The sequence below is a fragment of the Camelus dromedarius genome, chromosome 23, assembly GCF_036321535.1.
Source record: "Camelus dromedarius isolate mCamDro1 chromosome 23, mCamDro1.pat, whole genome shotgun sequence".
In the NCBI taxonomy this organism is placed as follows: Eukaryota; Metazoa; Chordata; class Mammalia; order Artiodactyla; family Camelidae; genus Camelus; species Camelus dromedarius.
In genome coordinates, this window is record NC_087458.1 from 4,217,158 (window position 1) to 4,235,745 (window position 18,588).

At 51.8% G+C, this 18,588-nt stretch overlaps 2 protein-coding genes across 3 annotated transcripts; one reads left to right on the plus strand and one right to left on the minus strand.

Moving 5' to 3' along the window:
* The first annotated feature begins 426 nt into the window (after positions 1–426).
* On the plus strand, positions 427–9,202 carry ANXA9 (annexin A9). The gene is made up of 16 exons (XM_064477741.1): positions 427–804; positions 953–1,179; positions 1,333–1,412; positions 1,533–1,636; positions 2,103–2,188; positions 2,394–2,490; positions 3,039–3,133; positions 3,342–3,455; positions 3,679–3,769; positions 4,776–4,855; positions 5,042–5,101; positions 5,577–5,661; positions 5,783–5,878; positions 5,964–6,022; positions 8,468–8,590; positions 8,815–9,202. Exons 5-16 carry the CDS (start codon positions 2,114–2,116, stop codon positions 8,875–8,877), a joined length of 1,038 nt encoding a protein of 345 aa, XP_064333811.1. The 5' UTR covers positions 427–804; positions 953–1,179; positions 1,333–1,412; positions 1,533–1,636; positions 2,103–2,113; the 3' UTR covers positions 8,878–9,202.
* Positions 7,260–18,360, minus strand: MINDY1 (MINDY lysine 48 deubiquitinase 1). Of its 2 annotated transcripts, XR_004131666.2 has the most exons (11): positions 18,222–18,360; positions 14,497–15,315; positions 14,077–14,134; positions 13,596–13,660; positions 13,027–13,185; positions 12,596–12,698; positions 12,092–12,234; positions 11,092–11,283; positions 10,601–10,759; positions 10,136–10,303; positions 7,260–7,786 (listed from the first exon to the last, which is right to left on the minus strand). XR_004131666.2 is itself a non-coding variant. In XM_010996746.3 (10 exons), exons 2-10 carry the CDS (start codon positions 14,947–14,949, stop codon positions 10,223–10,225), a joined length of 1,413 nt encoding a protein of 470 aa, XP_010995048.1. In that variant the 5' UTR covers positions 14,950–15,315; positions 18,222–18,360; the 3' UTR covers positions 9,762–10,222. The 2 variants fall into 2 exon arrangements, 1 of the variants encoding a protein (XP_010995048.1); XM_010996746.3 differs by lacking the exon at positions 7,260–7,786 and having other exon boundaries at positions 9,762–10,303.
* Positions 18,361–18,588: the final 228 nt, after the last annotated feature.

Consider the following 18,588-nt stretch of genomic DNA (forward strand, 5'->3'; position numbering starts at 1 on the left):
GGAATTCTTAAGGAGGCACTAATAATAGTTATCAGTATAAAATAACATTATAACAATATTTATTATAACATAGTAGTTACCATTTTGACATGTGTACTTACCATTCTATACCCAGCACTCTTCTAAAGTGCTTTACATGTATTGATTTATTTAATTCTCACAATAGCCTATAATATGAACACTGTTACTATCCCCATTTTGACAAGGAGGAAACTGAGCACAGAAAGGTTGAGGTAGTTGCGAACGTCACACGGCAGACAAGAATTCTGAGTCTAAGGAGTCTGGCTCCAGCACTTTTGCTTTTAATCACTGTACTGAATCTGAGTCCCTTTTTTCAGGTTGCCAGGTAAAATGCAGGAAACCCAGTGAGGACCTTCCCAGGATGGGAGCGTGGTAGAGGAGAGCAGACCACTCTCTGGCCTCTGCCCAGCCCCCACCCGACCTGTCTAGGGAGACGGGAAGGAGACTGCTCCCAGGCCCTAGGGAGCTGGCTGTGAGGTCTGAATAACCACCTCCTCAGGGGCCCCTCGAGGTTCCCCAAGACTCTTCACCTACTGTTCTCTGCACTGACAGCCTCCAGCCCAGCTGCTGGGTTTGCATCACCCGCAGCTAAAACAGCACTAGCAGCCAAAAGGCAGCAGCAGGAGTCCGAGACACAGGGACCCAGGGAGCCTCCTTCACCTCCCTGTTGCTGCCTTTGGGGAGCTTGGCGCTTCTGTCTGCAGGGAACACCCTTGCATTTTTCTCTCTTGGCTGCAGATCAGCTCCCGCCTCCGGAATACCTGTGCCCTTCCTTCCCCAAAGGTATCACCCTCCCCACCCTACCACTCTTTGCCACCCACTCCCACTCTAATAAAGCAATAGTCGAGGGAGTTCCTGGGCCAGGACCCCCTCCGGGGTACAGGCTGGGGTGCCCTGCTGGTATGCGCCCCAACAGGTTTTTTTCTATCAGCCTTGAAATCACCCTGGAGCCTGTGTGACCTGCCCCCTAGGGAGCTAGAGTCAGAGGCAGTGCCAGGTCAGAAGCTGGACTGAGAGACCGGGCTTCTGTGGTCCACCTGGCCCCACAGAGAAAGCAATGCACAAAGCCTCCAGTGTCCGGGCCGAGCTGCTGAGAGGCCGGCGGAGTTCCCTTGCGTGGGTTGAGGCCCATTTCCTGGGAGGAGAGAAGCTCAGTAGGTAGGGAGGTGTTTGCCTGTGGGACCCAGTACAGCCTGGTCCTCTCCCACATTTGGGAGGGGCCAGAGCTGGAGACAACAGCTGGGCTGGTCTGCTGGTGGGGTCATCTGACTGGCGGTTCAGCTTGAGCTGCACACACACCCTCTCCTGCAGCAGGCCACGCAGGAGCTGGTGTCCACACAAGGCACACTGCCAGGCTTCGACGGCACCCTCTTCACCCCCAGCAGTTCTGGGTGAGCACTGGACCTGGGCTCTCATGCGGAGGGGATGGGGTGGGGGTTACTTGTTGATCACTTGGGGGAGGGAGAAAGGAGTTTTTCTTTTCTAACATGAGTGCCTGCTCCCTTCTCTAGGCACCCGTGTACCCACAAGAACACTTACGCACATCAGCTAAGAGAGTGCACCTGCTGACCTAAAGCTCCCAGCCGGAGCCTCGGAGGGTGCGAGACAGACAGCGGTAGACAGCTCTGCAGGCGGGTGGCAGGGGCTTACTTGTAGCTGGACTGCAGGTGCTCCCACCCACGTACTTAATCCTGCCACCTCGCCTCACGTCCCCACACTGCCCCAGGATCACCCAGCCAGGCCACGGGCGGAAGGGACGCAGACCTCAGAAGGGGATCATCCACCTCAGACCAAGGCCTGGGGAAACTTGTGACCAGCCCTAGAGTCAGGGGGGGTTTGTATGGTGCTGGTTTTAGCAGATCCCTGGTCAAACCTTGATTCCTGAAGGAGGGTGAGCGGTGGGGAAGGTGGGGGCTCCCCCCTTACCCTCCACTTGGGCTCCCAAACCTGCCAAGCAGGTTGTTCCTTTTTCTGCAACAAGGGAAAGGAACGGGCAAAGGGAGGCCTGGGGGTCATAGAGAGGCCCAGAGGGGCTGGGACGGTGCCTTGAGTTGGCTTCTGTTCCCCTCCCTCCGGGGCAGCCAGTCACATCATGTCTGTAAGCAGCCAGAAGACGGGACCATCCCTGACTCAGGAGATCCTTAGCCACCTCGGCCTTGCCAACAAGGTAGGGGCTACTGGGATTGTAGGAATCTTTTGTTGTTGTTGTTGTTGTTGTTGTTTTAATTATTATAGCTACCCAGGGACAGTGGAAGGGCCAGGGAACAGGAAAGCAAGAGCCTGCCCTGAGGCTATGCCGAAGACCTGGCTGGGACACTGGGGGAGGGGTGTGGGCAGACAACTGGTACCCGCCTCCCACCTTGCTTTTACAGACTGCAGCTTGGGGCACCCTGGGCACCCTCAGGACCTTCCTGAGCTTCAGTGTGGACAAGGATGTGCAGAGGCTGCTGAGGGCCATTGCAGGCCGAGGTGAGCCCCTTTCCCTCTGCACTTGGGAATCTGCCTTTTCAAAGCCTGTCTGTAGACCCAGAAGGAGCCAGGAATGAGGAGCTGGCGATACTCAGTAGATGTTTGTGGAATGCCTTAATTCCTGTATGTCAAGTACCACGGTAGGTATGTCGTCCCCATTCTCACAACGCCTCTGTGAGGCAAGACTTACTATTTCCATTTTACAGATGAGGAAACTGGGGCTCAGGGAGCTAATGAGGCTTGCGCAAGATCACACAGCTCGTGGTGGCAGAGCTGGGACTCTGATTCAAGACTGTGATCCCAAAAAGCCACTTCTCCCACCACCCTAGGCCACCTTTACCTAAATTTGAGTCAGACTTGATGCCATCTTGGCATCTTATTTGCATCTTCTCTGAGAGCAAATGGAAGTGTGGGTGACACAGCCTTTCCTAGAACTTATCATTGCCTCTTCCGGAGGCTTCAGCTCCATGGAATAAGGGGATCCTGACCCTGTGAAGACCCTACGTGGGCTGTGCCCAGCTCACAGCCCAGCACTCCTCTTGGTTCAGGTGTGGACCACAGTGCCATCGTGGACGTGCTCACCAACCGGAGCAGAGAGCAAAGGCAGCTCATCTCTCGAGCTTTCCAGGAACGCACCCAGCAGGTGAGACCACTCTGGCAGCCCCAGAGCAGTGGACTGGAAGCCTTGGACCACAGCAGTAGCAGCGGAGGCCAGCCCCTGCTCCCTGGCTAACCCTGGTGGAGCAGGGGGAAGCCTGGTGCTCAGGCCTGAGATGAAATCCATCAAATATCCCCAAACCTTCCCACACATCTGGGACCTGTTCCTCTGCCATGGGGACCATTTCTTGTAGGATCTGCTGAAGTCCCTGCAGGCTGCACTCTCCGGCAACCCTGAGAGGATTGTGGTGGCTCTGCTGCAGCCTGCAGCCCATTTCGATGCCTGGGAATTGAGGACAGCCTTGAAGGTACCAGGAGAAGAGGGTTACCAGGGTGCCCGGGCGCGAGGACATGGTTGAGGGAAGGAGAGGGTTGACTGCCTTGCCTTTGCCCGCTCCAGAGGAGCGGACATGGCAGAAGCCCCCTTTAAACAGCCTGTGCTGACCTGTAGGAAGAATAGTCAGCGTCTGCTCTCTGCTGTTCTAGTGGCATGGCCCAGTCTCAGAGTGCCCCCCTGCCAATTTCTTGTAGGACTCAGGTTCTCCTGAGGATGTGGCCGTGGAAATTCTTGCCACCCGAACCCCGCCCCAGCTAAAAGAGTGCCTGGCAGTCTACAAGCACAGTAAGAGCGGGGAGGGGGCTCAAAGAACTGGAGAGGGATCTGCAGGACAGGTCTCTCCTCTCCTGCACTCCCTGCAGGCCCTCTGGGAGCCTGTCTGGTTCTGTTCCCTTGGGGTCTCTCCTCCACCCACCCCTCTGCCAGGGAGAGAGTCAGATGTCATCATTAAAGAAAGAGAAGCAATGATTACCCATCTTAGTCCGGGGCTCCAGGGCGGACTCCAAGGTAATGATAATGTTGAGCCCTGTGACAGTCCCAAGGGCACCCATGTCATCTTCCCAGCCCCTTGCTGATTCTGCCATCACAGCACATCCCAGCTGAGTGGAGCCTTGCGGCAGCCAGGGGCAAAGGTGGGGCCTGCTCTCTAAGTCACAGGTGTCAGCTCTCAGACCCCTGGCTGCTGGCCCTGCTTGGCTGCCTCTTGCCTCACCTGCTGACTGGTAACCAGCTTCTTCTCATCCTCAGCCTGACACACGCCCTCTTGGTCTTGCTTTCCCCAGGTTTCCTTTGATGTCCAGTCTCAGCCAGTCTTCTTCACCTTTCTCCTACCTCTCTCCCTTCTGGCTCCTGTTTTTCTCTTTTCCCTTCCTTTTCTCTCTTTCCCTCTCTTTCCCTTCTTCACTTTCCACCTGCCACATTACTCTTCCTTGCCTCCCAGGAGGGGGGCCAGGCTCTGGCCATCCTGACTCAGAATACGGGTTTCCCTATCCTGTCTTCACTGTCTGACCGCCACTCGAATAACAGATGCCTCCTGCCTCCTGCCTCCAGCAGGTCAGCACCTGGAGATGAGGCCACTCCACAGTGCGTGATCCCGCAGCACATGGATTACTCGCAGCTTAGGGATGTTTTCGGGGTGACCACAGGGGTGCTTCTGCCTTACATCCTGGGAACTAGGAACCATCAAACAGGGAATGGCAGGATTGACAGAGCACAGGCATTTGGCAGGCCCTGAAGTTGTCCTCATTGGGAAAAATCAGGAGGATTCAGAGAACTCCTGCCCTCACTCCAGATTTCCAGGTGGAGGCCAAGGAGGACATCAAATCTAAGACCAGTGGCTTCTTTCAGGATCTGCTCCTGGCCCTGGCCAAGGTGCGGAGGACTGGCCTGTGGGGGACGGGAGTTACCCCACCGGGGAAGGAGGTGGGCTAGAGTGGGGAGCATTGCATGGTATAGTGAACGGGAAAGGGCTTTGGGGGCGACCAGGGTTCGGTTTGTAGACCTGGAGATAAAGAGCTGCCCCTCAAAGAGCCTTCCTGAGAGAACTTCTCATCCTAGGGGGGCCGGGAGAGCTACTCAGGGGTCACTGACTATAACCTGACCGAACAGGACGTCCAGGTGAGCAGGTGCTGGGGAGTTTGCACAGCCATGCACACGAGACACCATCCCCCAGAGCCAGTGACCCGTGTACCCACTTGTCCTGCAAAATGGTCCTTGCCTGGGGGTAGGAGTCCTCAGTGACATGAGTGGGGCATGGGGCATCGGGTAGTGTCACGACTGAAGGCTTTTCTCTCAGCTAGCCTCTGACTCCAGAACTCGCAGATTCTCCTTTCATGGGCATTTGGGTGGACCCTCCCTTGGGGATTATTGACTTCCTTGAGTGCCAGGATTTTCCCAAACTGGGGAATGAAGCTGTGAGGGCAGAGTCCTCTCACAGCTCTGTCCTTTAAAAAATAAAATCATAAATAGACAAATAAATACAGCTAATTTACAGGTTAAAATAAACTTTTCTGCCTTGATGGGTTCTGGGAACCCCATAACCATGGCCACCCCAGGCCCTAACCAGTGAACCTGATCTGCTCTGCCCTCCCAGGCGCTAATGCGGCCTGCAGGACGCAGCACCGAGAGCACGTGGGTCCTTGTCTTCACCCAGCGAAATCCTGAACACCTCATCCGAGGTATGCATGAGCCTTCCTGCCTTCCCAGCTTGCTTTTGGCTGAGGAAGGGCTGTCTTGCTCAGTGGTAGTGAACCCCGCCCCTTCCTTTATCTTTCTAACTCCTTCCCACGTGCACCACAGTGCTGGACCAGTACCAGCGGTACACGGGGCATGGGTTTGAGAAGACTGTCCGGGACCGTCTCCACGGAGCTGCCCAGGTGGCTCTGCTCAGCCTAGGTAAGGGCCTGCTCAGGACCTGGGGGGTAGGCATCTCTCACGGAATGGGAGCTCCCTCCCTCCATCTCGCCCTCTTTGCTTCCAGCCTCCGTGATCCGGAACACACCGCTGTACTTTGCTGATAAACTTCAGCAAGCGCTCCAGGTGAGAGGGAGACCCCTTTCCCCTTTGGAACAGAAATTGGGAGGAGACCCCTCCTGGGCAAGACCGAGGAGGTTTCACACTGCTGCTCACGTAGCAATCTCACATTACTTTGTAAACATGAGCAGCTGTCTTTTTCAGGTTTACAAACTGTCTTGTCAAGAGTAGGGGGTGCGCTCTGGTTAGAGCTGAGTTAGCTGACCCCAAGGGCACTTCAGTCAAAATTTTGACCAAATTAATGTCTGCGTGGCCAAATATAGATATGAATTTGTTCTGTATGACAGTGCCTTGTCCTGTTTCAGGTGTTGCCAAAATAATGATGGATAATGGTTAGCTAGAAAGGAGGACGAGAGAGTCACCGTTTCTCAGGGGGTCACTGTGTGCCAGGGCCTATGCTGAGCCCACTACACGTTTCAGTGAATCCTCATATCCACACTCCATCCTTGATTTTTAGATGAAAAAACTGAAGTACAGAGAGGTTAAGTACCTTGCCCAAGGCCACATAGCTATTAAATCATATAGCCTCCCTAAAACACACATAATGGTCCTATGGAACATTTCACTGCCCCGGGCCTGGTCTATACCGTAGGTGTTGGTCTACACCATAAGCCATGTCCTCAGTGCTCCAGGTCCACCTCTCTCCACACTGGGCAGACTTTGCTGTGTATTATCCAAACAAATGGGTGATCTTGGTTTGAATAATTTTATAAACAGAATCCAGTCATTCCGCTCATTGAGCTAGGTCTCCTATTAGTACAACTGTCCCCCAAAACCTATAAATAAAAAGCTCACCCCAAAATTTAAGGACATAAAAGTAGTTATCATTTTGGCAGATGGAATGGCTTTCTGTATACTGGTGGGGAAACCACCATGCCTTATTGACAGCTATTCAAGACAGTACATAGAAGCACTTACGTTACCATCCAGAGATTTCCATTTTGACAGTAGATTATTGTACTTATCCAATAAAGCCTGTACTGTTATAAGTGAATGCTAAGATTCATTTGAAAAGTTGTGGGTATCTAAATTCCTGTCAGAAAAACAAACTTGTATTCCAGCAGTAAATGATTATAATGTATTTGGCTTACAGGACTCAGACTCTTGGATATAAATACCAGGTTTATCTTAGAAGTAGGGGTCAAAAAACAATATAGACCTGTTTTTCTGAAAAATAATTTTTAAAAAGGAAAACTCGATCAAGACACTTCCATATTATGATTTTATGAGAGATAGGTGAAAACATAGGTTGTGATAAATATTTATTTAGAAAAATGAACATTTAGTGACGGCTGATTCAGGATAAAGTCAGACCAAATTGAACCATAAAGGGAATGTTCATTGTAAAGATGTGAGGGCAGTGTGAGATGCCAAGTACGTGCTCAAGTAACAGGACTGGAATTATATTTGATGTAGGTTTGTGCGGAGAGTGCCTGTGCACCCCTGGGGATACTCGGTTAATAAGTGACTCTTGCCCCAGTTCTACAACCGGGGAGTAACAAGAGTTGGAAGAAGAGAAGAACGGGTACTGGGGAGCACTCAGCAATCTGTATCACAACAAAAAACCGATGAGACAGGCAATTTAAAATACAGTAGCCATCAGGCCCACTGACAATTAGGTAATGAGTCCAAATAAAATACAGCATCCTGTTTTCACTTCATCACTCTCTTTTGCTTCTTCATGGGGGTTTATGGTCTGTGGGGATGCCGTAAGTGTGGGTTTCAGGCAGCTCTGGGAAGGGTCTCTTGAGTCAAGTGACTGAGGAAACTCTGAAAAAGAGGATATTAGGAAATAGTGACAGCACCAGTACCCAGCTAATGACACAAAGAGGATTTCTGCAAACAAAATATTTTATTTAGAAATCTCTCATGAGAACATTGTTTATTATAATCAATTATAGCTCATGGCTTGATGATGTCCTATACCTCTATTATTTCCAAACTGAACCCTCCGTTACCATCTTTAACCAAAAGGCAGGAGGCCTGGTGCAGGTATAAGTTATGCTGAATGTCAGGGGTCCAACCCGGAGAAACCGGTGTATCAGAACGAGAAGTCACTTGACCCTCTTCTTTCCTAGGACATTCACTAACTTGGAAGTTAAAAAGCAGTCTTCCTGGCTTTCATGCTGGAAGTCTTTAGGAAGCAAGTCTCCTCTAACCTCCCATCAGTACCTGCTTTCAAGTGAGGTTCTAAGCTAGTGGGAGGGCCAGGAAAGGCCTGGAAGGAATGAGAATTATTCCAGCTGCCCCCACAGCAACTGGTCCTTCCTGCCACATCATCCTCCATGAGAAAGGACAAAGATAACTTTGTCCCTAGACAACGTGCACTTCTCTTTTTCCTTGACTCTCGCCTCACCAGCCCTCCCTAGAATAATTCACCGTGCAGCCCAGTCCCCACTCTGTGAGAATGTTACTACCACGACCTCCCCATTCTGTTTTTCCCTCTATCAGGAAACTGAGCCCAATTACCAAGACCTGATGCGCATCCTTATTTCTCGAAGTGAGACTGATCTTCTGAGTATTAGAGCCGAGTTCAAAAAGAAATTTGGGAAGTCCCTCTACTCTTCCCTCCAGGTGAGACTTGGCTGGTTCTTACCCTGGAGCCTCAGAGCTTCACCCCTTACCTGCACCTGCGCACAGCTGAGCATATTCATGCCCTGGAGAACTCAGGAGTCTTTGGTTAATTTAGTGCTGGACTCCAGGCACCAAACAAGCTCTGGATCAGCATGGGGGAGGGGACGATACCCGAGCCATGGTGCTGGTGGGTCTTTCTAACACTTTGACTTTCTTGTCCACAGGATGCAGTGAAAGGGGATTGCCGGTCAGCCCTACTGGCCCTGTGCAGGGCTGAAGACCTCTGAGACCTCTCTGCCCCCATCCCCACATGACGTTCAAGGATCTGAGATTCCCATGTTTGGCTGAGCCTGCAAGAGACCACCTGGGCCTCCAAATAAGATAACCCCTCACTGAGCATCACATGCTCCAGCTTCTTGTTGAGGCTGGAACTCAAGGTTCTTTTAAATCCCTTAATTTCCCTCATTTCAAAGTGCTGTCTGCCCCTGGGTCCCCTCGCTCTATCCTGGGTGTGGAGTAATGGGCTCTCTCTGATGGTTTCTGCTCTACCCACCCCTCCCGTACTCTGGCCAGAACATCTCACTGATACCTGAATTCTTTTGGCAAACTTCACTGTTGTTTGTGTTCCCTGATTGAAGTTTGGGTGGAACAGGACATGGGCTGGGAGGAGGCCCTGAAATTGGAGGTGCCTTTGATGTGCCATTATCAACAACCACCCCCTCCTCGATGTCTCCCCTCACCCCCATTATTCTCTCTTCCTCAGGAAATTTCAGGCAAAATAACTGAGGAACCAGAACGAGGTCAGAAATGGTTAGAGGTAGCAAAAGACCATCTGTATGACGGGAGACGTAGGCAGAGGACCAATCTACCCATCACCTGCCTGGGAAGACTGGGGTTAGCAGGGAGCATAACCCGAAATTCATCTGTCCAAAGCAAGGACCTGGAAACCCACCTCCCAAATTAAAGTACTATTTCTCAAAGAAGACCTATTAAAAACAGAAACAAAAACAAAACAAAAAAGGAAAATGCAGGCTTTGGCTCCCCCTGCTGGCCCTATTAAAAATGACAGGCCAACCCTCAGGCCTCTACTCTCCCCTACCCTGCCTTTTGCATTCCTCAATTGGGTCAAATACGTAACCCCATAGCTGCAGGGTAAGGCAAACAACAGCTCTCCGGAAAGAAGTTTTATTTCCAAACCCCTAGGAAGGCATTACAAATAGTGGCTATAGAAACCGAAACCAAACCCTGAAACAAATGGATACGGAGGGGCCTGCAGGATGGCCAGGAGGACTCCGCCAGTCAGGGGTAGGTAGTAAGGAAGATGCATTCCAGACAAGGACCTCACCCTGGAGCCTGAGTCTGTGTATTAATGTGACTATTCTGGGGAAAGGGAGTTGGGAATCAGAAATCCTCACCCCATCAACCCCACTGTTGCCCTGGAGGGCTGGGAGGAGGAGGGGGCAGCACTTGAGGGCAAGGACGTCACAAGTCTGACCTTGGCATTTACTGCCTGCTTTGATCCCCAACAGTCCATAAATAAGTTACCCTGAATATCTCAAGTTGAGCTGGGGGAGCAAGCCACAGAGCCCCAGCCTCCGGACGTAGAGGCTAGGCAGCCTGGCGCTGACGGCGCTACAGGAGGACACAGTCGGACTCTTGCTTCGGTCTTTGCCGACGCTCGGCGGCTGGGCGTCCAGATGTGGCTCCTCGCCCCTGGATCAGATTTAACAACTGGTCATCCCTCAACCATGGAAGAGCACACGGACAGAGATTCTAGGTGGAAGCAGGGTCAGGATTGGGAAGGGCAGTGCAGGGAGAAAGACAGGAAGGGGCCCAGGGGAGAGGGACCCAGGGGAGAGGGACAGACAGGAGAAGGGCCCCTGCCCTGAGGAACACTCTGCGGGGACGTTGGCAGGAATAAGTGTCTGGACCAGGCGAAGCAGGCGCAGCTCACGGGAGATGCGGGAACGCTGGAGGGGCAGCGCTGAGGGCAGGGCGCAGCAGGCTCACCTGCGGCGGCGACGGGGCCCGTGCCGGTGCGGGCTGGACCGCTTGGTGCTGTTGGTACTCCTCTTGCTGAAGCTGCTGGGCCAGTTCCAAGTCACTAAGACCTAACGTGCCCTGCGGCTGCTGCTGCTGCTGCTGCAGGGACAAGGCGATCAGGTAGTCCTGGAGGGAGGGGAAAGGACAAGAGTCGGTGGAGGCACTGGCTGGGCAGGGGGATACACAGGCTAGGTTTAGGTTTCCAAACCAGCCGTTTCTCTTCCTTCAAATTCCCTAGCTCCTTCTCCTCCAGAGCAAAACTCACAGCCAAGTGTATTACCTGTGGTGTCAGAGAATACACACCAAGTGCAGAGACGTTCCAAAGGTAACAGAGAGGAGAAGGCCGAGTGTGTCATATGTTACAGCCTCTAGATGATAAGATGCAGGCAGCTGGCCTGTGGCAAAGAGCTCTCTGAGGCAAATGTGCCCTCTGCACCCTTCCCAGAGGCCCCACGCACCTGGTCCACCTGCCGCTGCTTCTCTGGGGAGCCGCTCGCACTTTCTGCGCCAGGCCCCTTGCCCAGGGAATGACTCAGGTGGAAGTCAGAGTCACAAAAGCAGCTGTCTCCATCCACGTTGTGCAGGCTCTCCCACACCACCTGCTCCTCCTGTAGAAAGCCCTGGTCAGTGACCAGTAGGTATAAGTGACTCTGCAAAGAAGAGGACAAAGTTAATTGGTCAGACAGATGACACGGAGGCAGCTGATGGCCAGAAATCATCTGAGATGCTCAGAAACTATTTGAATCAATCGGCGTGCCAACTGGAATATGTGAGCAAAGTGGATCTTTTATAAAAATGTGTGGCTGTGGGAAGAAGGCAGGGCTGTCTGAGGGCACGGCCACCTGGGTGTGTGGACGGCGGTCACTGTGGCCAAGCATGGAGTCCTCGGGGCTGGGTCCCACCCAAGATGCTGCTGCCTACCCTACCTCCCCTGGTCCTCTGGGCTCACCTGATGGCTATGAGGGTAAATCCTTCTACTCAGCTCAAGAGCTCAGACAATTTCTAACTTTGGAAAACTGTAGTATTGTTCAAAAACTCCACTGCCACTTCCTGGGAGAGGATTTTTCCTTTCCTGTCCCATTGACAGCAGGCTGACTCCTCAGGGCTCACTCTGGCCAGGGAGGGGTTAGCAGGACTGATGTGTGTCATTTCCGGGCAGAAGCCCTAAAAGCAAGGGCCTGGTGTCCCTCTGTCTCTTTCAACTCCTCTATTGCAGATAATGGCTGTCTTGTCAGCCTGGGTCCCAGAGTGATGATGTGGGACAGAGCTGCAGCCAGTCGGCAGTAGACAGGCAACATGAGTGAAAAACAAATCTTCGTGTGGTAAACCACAGAGATTTTAGGGGTCATTTGTCACCACAGCTTAATCTACCCTATCCTGATGGAAACACTGACCCGGAAGAAGAAGGCAGGAGGGAATGACAGCCCTGCAACCCCCACGCCTCCAAACCCTCATCACCTTGTGCTTAGTCATTGTGCTAAAGTGGTTGTTCCGGAAAAAGACGCTAAGTTCGCCCTCCTTGGCAGCCGCCGTCAGCTCACACAGACCATGGTAGGTCAGCTGTGCGGCCGTGGTCTCCAGGAACTGCTCTGCAATCAGGCCTGGCAGCAGGGCACAAGAAGGGGGAAGGTGGGGGGAGCTTAAAATCCAAAGTCCACAGTAGGAAGGACCATCCAGAGAGCCCCCACCAAAGCGCAAGGGGTCAGTTCCACTTTGTGAGATCCCTTCCCTGAAGCCTGTACTCATTCATTCAGCAGATGCTAACTGAGCAGCTATTTTGCCGCCAGGCATCGTGTGAGGGACTGGGTGATAAAACGATGAACTAAGCAGGCAACCCCCTAAACTCACTCTCATGGAGCTTCCATTCCAGTGTGACGTGGTGGGGGGGACAGTAAATGCTAAACCGAAGGGGCCATCATTCCCTCCACCGAAGACCCACAGAAGAGAAGGGAGGGATGGCACCTTCTGTCACCAGGCTGGTGTCGCTGGAGTGTTTGCAGGTGATGATCTTCTCCACCAGCTGGTTGTAGCTCAGTTTCCCAACTGCGCTCACAGCCTCAGGACTCTGCAGGGGCAGTGGGGTGAGGGTGAGATCTTTTTTAGGAAGGAAATGAACCAAGTCCACAGGCACTGCAACCCTATGACCAAAGCTTCCTGAAACTTTCGACGTCGAAAAGAACTGACCTATTTGCCTGTGGTTTGCTTGCATTTGAATGTTTCTCCCACAAAAAAAGGTGAAAATTAAAGGAATTCTGCAGTGGACCCACCTTTTAAACCTTAATCCCCTCCCAAGGCAATCTACTCCCTGCCTCCCTCACCCCCAGCCCATAAAATTTTGTTTCTTTCTCAACTTGAGCTGGTTAAGAGTCTCATTTGGGCTCTCTCACTCTCACCTGTGGATCAACAAGCCAGCCATGGTACAGAGGTATGCCTAGTAGGTCAAAGATACTGCACTCGGGTGTGTACTCAAAATCAGAGACGCCTGTGAACCGCACATTGACATCCAGCCCTGTGGCCAGCTTAGGCAGCACTGTCATTGCATCGTCCACATTCTGGGATAGAAAACGATGGATAGAGCAAATCAACACGTCGTACATCTTAAGCTTACACAGTGTTATATGTCAATTATATGGCAATAAAGCTGGGAAAAAAGAAAATGATGGCTATTCTAGCCTCTCTGCCCCCCACCCCACGCCACTCTCACCTCCAGAAAAGAAATCTAACCTTGTTGCTTTTCTTCCCCGGTTCCCTCACGAGCCACTTCATTCCTCCCTTGCATCAACCCTTCTTTATCTTATGTAAATAGACATACTGTCTAGGACAGAGGTACACCCTCCCCCTCCTGCAGAAAGAAATCACAGTTCAAGGAACCCTCTCGAGAAGCGTCAGAAAGGCCTCTCTAACAGCCCGCCTGTCCCCTTATAAACTTACAACCACTACGTCCACAGACCTTTCACCTCACCTGCTGGAAATTAAGCTGAAGTCCCTCTGACTTCTCCTGGGGTTTGATGGACAGAAGGCAGTCTCCTGCAAGACAGGAATCCTTATCAACTTACCCCACCAATTGTCCCAAAAGCTGCTTCCTCTTCTCCTGGAGAGCAGGGATGTCACAGAACCACAGATTTTCAGAGCTACAAAGGGCCTTAGAATCTAACACAGACCTTTCATTTCTCTGAGGAAGAAACAGGCTCACAAAGGTGAAGGGCCCACCCAAGGTCACACGTGAAAGCCAAAGGGCAGAACTGGGGTTACGACTCAGGACTCCTGACACCTTCACTTTTGCTTTTCATCTCCCAGCCCTGCAGAGAAGCCCCGTAGACCTTTACCTTCCCTGCCACAAAAGAGCCCCGAACGGGGGGGTTCCCTCAATATTCTGGATTTCTGGCTGAGTGGATAGCACTGGAACCTTTTGGGTAAGTCCTCTTCAAGGCCCAGTCACTCACCAAGATGGGCCATGAGCTCATCTGATGTGATCACTTCCTTCTGAGGTGGCAGCTTCACCTGGGGGCAAGTAGTGATCAAAGTCAGCCAGGCGTGTGCTTTCCTTCACGCAGCACTGAAGGAGGAAACCTCAGAAAGGCAGGGGTGGGGGAGGGGGGCTGTCCAGCAGTGGGGGGTGGGGGTGGGGAAAAGGCCTTGGCAACTGGAACAAAGGACTGAATGTGAGATACTGCAAGGCATTCCCATTTGCTAGAGAGCAGAAGACACAGGAGCAGGACAGATAATTGTTTTGTTTTTACGAATATCTTATCTCATTTGTTCAAGCTGGAAGAGTAGGAAGGATAATCTGGAAAGTTTTGACAGGTTTGAGAAAATCAGAATGAGCAACATTTTCTGAGCCCCCCTTCCAAATTCTCTCTCACCTTCCACTGAAGAAGGAGGATGTTCATGATGGCGAGGAGAGGGCACGGGCCGTTAGCGCTCTGGGTGATGATGGGTGTCCGTTCTCCCTTCCAGGGGATCCACTTTACACAGTAGAAGTCTAGCTCAGGCTGTCGGGCTCTGGGGGACTGGGGGAGCTCCTGCGGCCTGGAGCAGGCCCCCACCGTCTCTGCCTCGGGCTGCGTCCCCTGAGCTGGCCCCGGTTGGCTTGAGCTAGCGTCAGGTGAGAGGGGCTTGAGGTTATCCTGGCCCTGGGCCAGCGGCGAACTTTGCTCGGCCAGCTCCCGTTCTCCAGCTGCCCCATCAGCATCTTTGGCATCCCTGTCCTGAGGGTGCTCCTCTGCTTCTGACGGGACCTCGTGGTTCTCTGGGCTGACTGCGTCTGCAGTGCTGTCTTTAGTAGAGGCTGGATGCTCAGGCTGATGGTCTTCCATGGTCAGCGGGGGGGGGGGGGCAGCTGAGGGGTCCCAGCGGGCTTTACTGTCCTCAGGGACTGACCTAATCCAGGCTCGATATGTGAAAGAGAGAATGATCCAATAAGAAGGAAGTCATCAGGCCGGAAAGCAACTAGACCCAGAAAAGTCTTGGAAAACCGGTGTAGCGTGGAAGGCGTGGCTAGTGTCTGTTCAGTCCCTCTGGGCTCTGGGCAGTACAGCTCTCGGGTAAACAGAAAGGGCCCGGGCTGGGCTCTTTCACCCCTAACTTGCCGTGACCAGGTGGGACCAGCGCACGTGCAGGGCTTCCAGGCTCGGGAGGGATGGTTCCAGCGGGAGTGAAGACACTTGGTGGAGTCAGCTTCCCTGAAAGAGTAAGGACAAGGAAAGGAGGAAAGGCAGAGAGAAAGGAAGAGCAAAAGGAGAAAGAAGGAAAAGAGATGGAGAAAGAAATGTTACAACTAAACTAATGGTTACTAAGAGCACGCTCTTTAGCTCATCCTGTGGTTGGCCCGCCGCAGCCAGGACAAGAGTCATTCCTCTGTCCTAGCCTAGCCCCACCCCTTGGCTGTTCAGGGCTTGTACCTTTAGGGCTACCTTCTCTCTGCCTCACCCCAAGGGCAAAACGATAAACACCCATAGAGCGTTTGGGGTGAAGAATGAAACTGCAGAGAGCCAATATTATGAACCTAGAGGAGAAATACCAGTGAGAAAGCAGTCTTTCTCCACCAAGAACTCCACTGAACTTTACACAATCCCAAACCACAACAGAAGGATCCTAGGAGGGGCTTCCTGTAGGCTAGAGAGGGGAAGTGTGCGCCCTGGGGATCTGAATCATAGATTGGTTCCGATAAGTAACTTCAGATTAGAGGCACCAAAACCATCCCCGCCCCAAACTCTTCCAGGAAGCTTCCTTAGACAGCTGGAGCTGGGATAGCAACTTCTCCTCAGTTCCTCTTTGCTCCAAAAACTACCCAACCCAGAGATACCCTCTTGCCCACTACATGAAATATGAAAATGCTGATTAAAAAAAAAAAACTTTTTTGAGGGAGGAGGTAATTAGGTTTGTTTATTTATTTATTTTAATGGAGGTACTGGGGATTGAACCCAGGACCTTGTGCATGCTAAGCATGCGCTCTACCACTGAGCTATACCCTCCTCCACCCTGATTATTGATTTATGTAAAAAAGTGCTCCCTCTACTGTTGTGGCCAGTCAGTAGGTAAGCCAGTGACACGTGGGTTGGTAAAGGAATCTACCAGAGATTAAGTATGGGAGTGGAAAGGAGTTTATTAGGGAACACTGCCATAGACCACAGTGGGCCACACAGATGAGAGGTGCCTGCTGAGCCCCGAGGGCCGGCTGTTGGGGGGTTTTATAAGGTCGGGTGGCAGGATGCCTGATCGGCTTGCAGCCAAGTCTGATTGATTGTAGGTGAGGTAAGAGGTTTAGGGTCTGCGAAAGGCTGTGGGGTTTATGACTCTGATAAGGTGGACTGAAGCAAGCTGGCCTGAGCTGTTGCGAGATTAGGCATTACCTAGGGTTATTAGTTTGCTAGGGGAAACAGGCCCAGTAAAGAATGTACTTTATCTGTTGACAGAGGGCAGGCAGACACCTGAGAGCCCAGGAGTGGGGGTCATTTGACTTTGAAGGACGTCAGTTGGCCCAGCATCTTTGTTCATCTACCTGTGTGTATGTTCTTCCTGTGTATTCCTACCTAGGTCATTTAAGATGTCAACACTGGACCTGTTTAACCTGCTCTCTGTCAGCACTAAGCGTAGATAGACATTTTATTAACACCATGGGCTGTTAAAGATATAAAGCCACAAACCCCCCTGAAAAACATCTCCCTGCAACCTCCTTGCTCCCCTCTCCACCTTGCTCCCCTCTCCCCCTTACTCAGGGTGAGAAAAGGGGAGAAATGAAACTTGTTAGAAATCATTTCTCTCGCTTCCTCTTAACCTGAGACTATGCGTCCTCTTGCAATCCAGCAGGAATTTAGGGCTAGGTAAAGCCTGTGGATGAAGTTGAGAAACACAGAAGCCACCGAAATAAGCCTAGTCACTCAAATCGATCATCCTCCTGATTCAAATATAATTTATGCTAGCTGCATCTCATTTACATGTTGTTAATTTAGAATTAGTGTTAATTTCAAAAAGAAAAGAAAGAAAGAAAGAAACAGAATCAAAGCAGCAAAAATTGCCTGTAGGCCTTACAGGTTTTTTTTTTTTTCTCTCTCTCCTTTTTCCCCTCCCTTCCCAAATTACACTTAGAATGAGCCTGGGGTGGGAGGATATAGCTCAGTAGTGTGCTTGCTTAGCGTGCACGAGGTTCTGGGTTCAATCCCCAGTACCGCCATTAAATGAATAAATAAATAAAAATAAACCTAATTGCCTCCCCCTACCAAAAAATAAAAATGAAAAAATAAAAAAGAATGAGCTTCAGAAGCAGAAACCAGCGCCTGGGAAAATTTTTTTAAAAGCTTAGAGAAAAGCAGGGCTTATTTCTTATCTTTTCTGTCAATGCCAGAAATGATCAGTAATTAAGTGGGGGCTGGGCAGCTAGCTGGCTGGAGGGCTGAGCCAAGAGAGGCTGGACACAGGAGAGAGCTGGGCCTCAGACACTGGGCAAAGCTAAGGGGCTAAGGCTTCAGGAGAGGGGCAGGAGGCGCGGTGGAGGGCTCCCCCTCTACAAGGCGCTCACCAGATGGGGGTGCATGGAGGATCAGAGCAGGGGAGGGTGAAGGGAGTGTCCTAGTCAAACAAATCAGGATTTCATTCTTTTCCTCTTTTCTTAACTCAAGTTCTACATTTTCTCTCCGGCTGGAATTATCCTCTGGGGATGAGTGAGGGGGTTAAAACAGCCCCGGCCCCCTCCCCAGCCAGTGGCAGTAAATCGCCAGAAGTTGGAAGAAGCGTATAAAACAGGTATGTAGCTTTAATGAGACGTCCCCTCCCGGCCCTTCTCCCCAGGAACTTTACTCTCCCCTCAAGTGCTTTGCTGTCCCACCTTAATCTCCTTCTCAGTCAGACCCAAGTCTGCTGTCTACTGGCCAGCAAGGGAGAGGGGGAAGGTGTCATTAAAAAGAGGAAATGTAGGGACCAAGCAGCACCTCCTTTACATTTTCCTCCTGCCTTAGTTCCCCTCGAAGTCCAGACTTGTAGAGACCCAAGGTGGAAGGACAAGTCCGTGTCACCACCCCAGAGCTGGAGAGGAAGGGGAGAACTGGGGGTTAGGAGAAGAGGTGAAGGAAATGGTTAAAACAGTTTTTACCTTAAAGAAGTGGGTGCTGTTCCAGGACTTAGAAGGAGGGTTCAACTCTGGCCATACGATGGGGGAGGAGGGTACAGTGAGGGGCGCCGTCACAGTCGCAGCTGCCTCCCAGCTGTCAACACCAGAGCTTATACGGGTTTATGAGCGGCGGTCCTGGCTGGATCGTGGCCACTTCCGGACTCACGCCCATGACCCGGGCACTGGAGGAAGGTGGAGGCGGGCAGGGGTGCTGCCAGGTGCTACCCGGTGGCTCAGAATGTCTTCAGGATTTCTGAGTCGCCGAGTCTAGGGCGTGCGCTCCAGGCCCTGTCCATAAGCTGGTTTTCAAAGGAAGTTTGTGGTTTTTCTTTTTTCTTCTTTCTCTCTC

Coding starts and splice junctions, on each gene's coding strand:
- MINDY1 (XM_010996746.3), bottom strand. CDS start 14,949: ATGGAAGACCATCAGCCTGAGCATCCAGCCTCTACTAAAGACAGCACT. Junction 13,661..14,076: donor TGAGCTCATGGCCCATCTTG/GTGAGTGACTGG, acceptor CCTGTCTTGCAG/GAGACTGCCTTCTGTCCATC. Junction 13,186..13,595: donor TTCAGCTTAATTTCCAGCAG/GTGAGGTGAAAG, acceptor TTTCTATCCCAG/AATGTGGACGATGCAATGAC.
- ANXA9 (XM_064477741.1), top strand. CDS start 2,114: ATGTCTGTAAGCAGCCAGAAGACGGGACCATCCCTGACTCAGGAGATC. Junction 2,189..2,393: donor ACCTCGGCCTTGCCAACAAG/GTAGGGGCTACT, acceptor TTGCTTTTACAG/ACTGCAGCTTGGGGCACCCT. Junction 3,456..3,678: donor AATTGAGGACAGCCTTGAAG/GTACCAGGAGAA, acceptor AATTTCTTGTAG/GACTCAGGTTCTCCTGAGGA.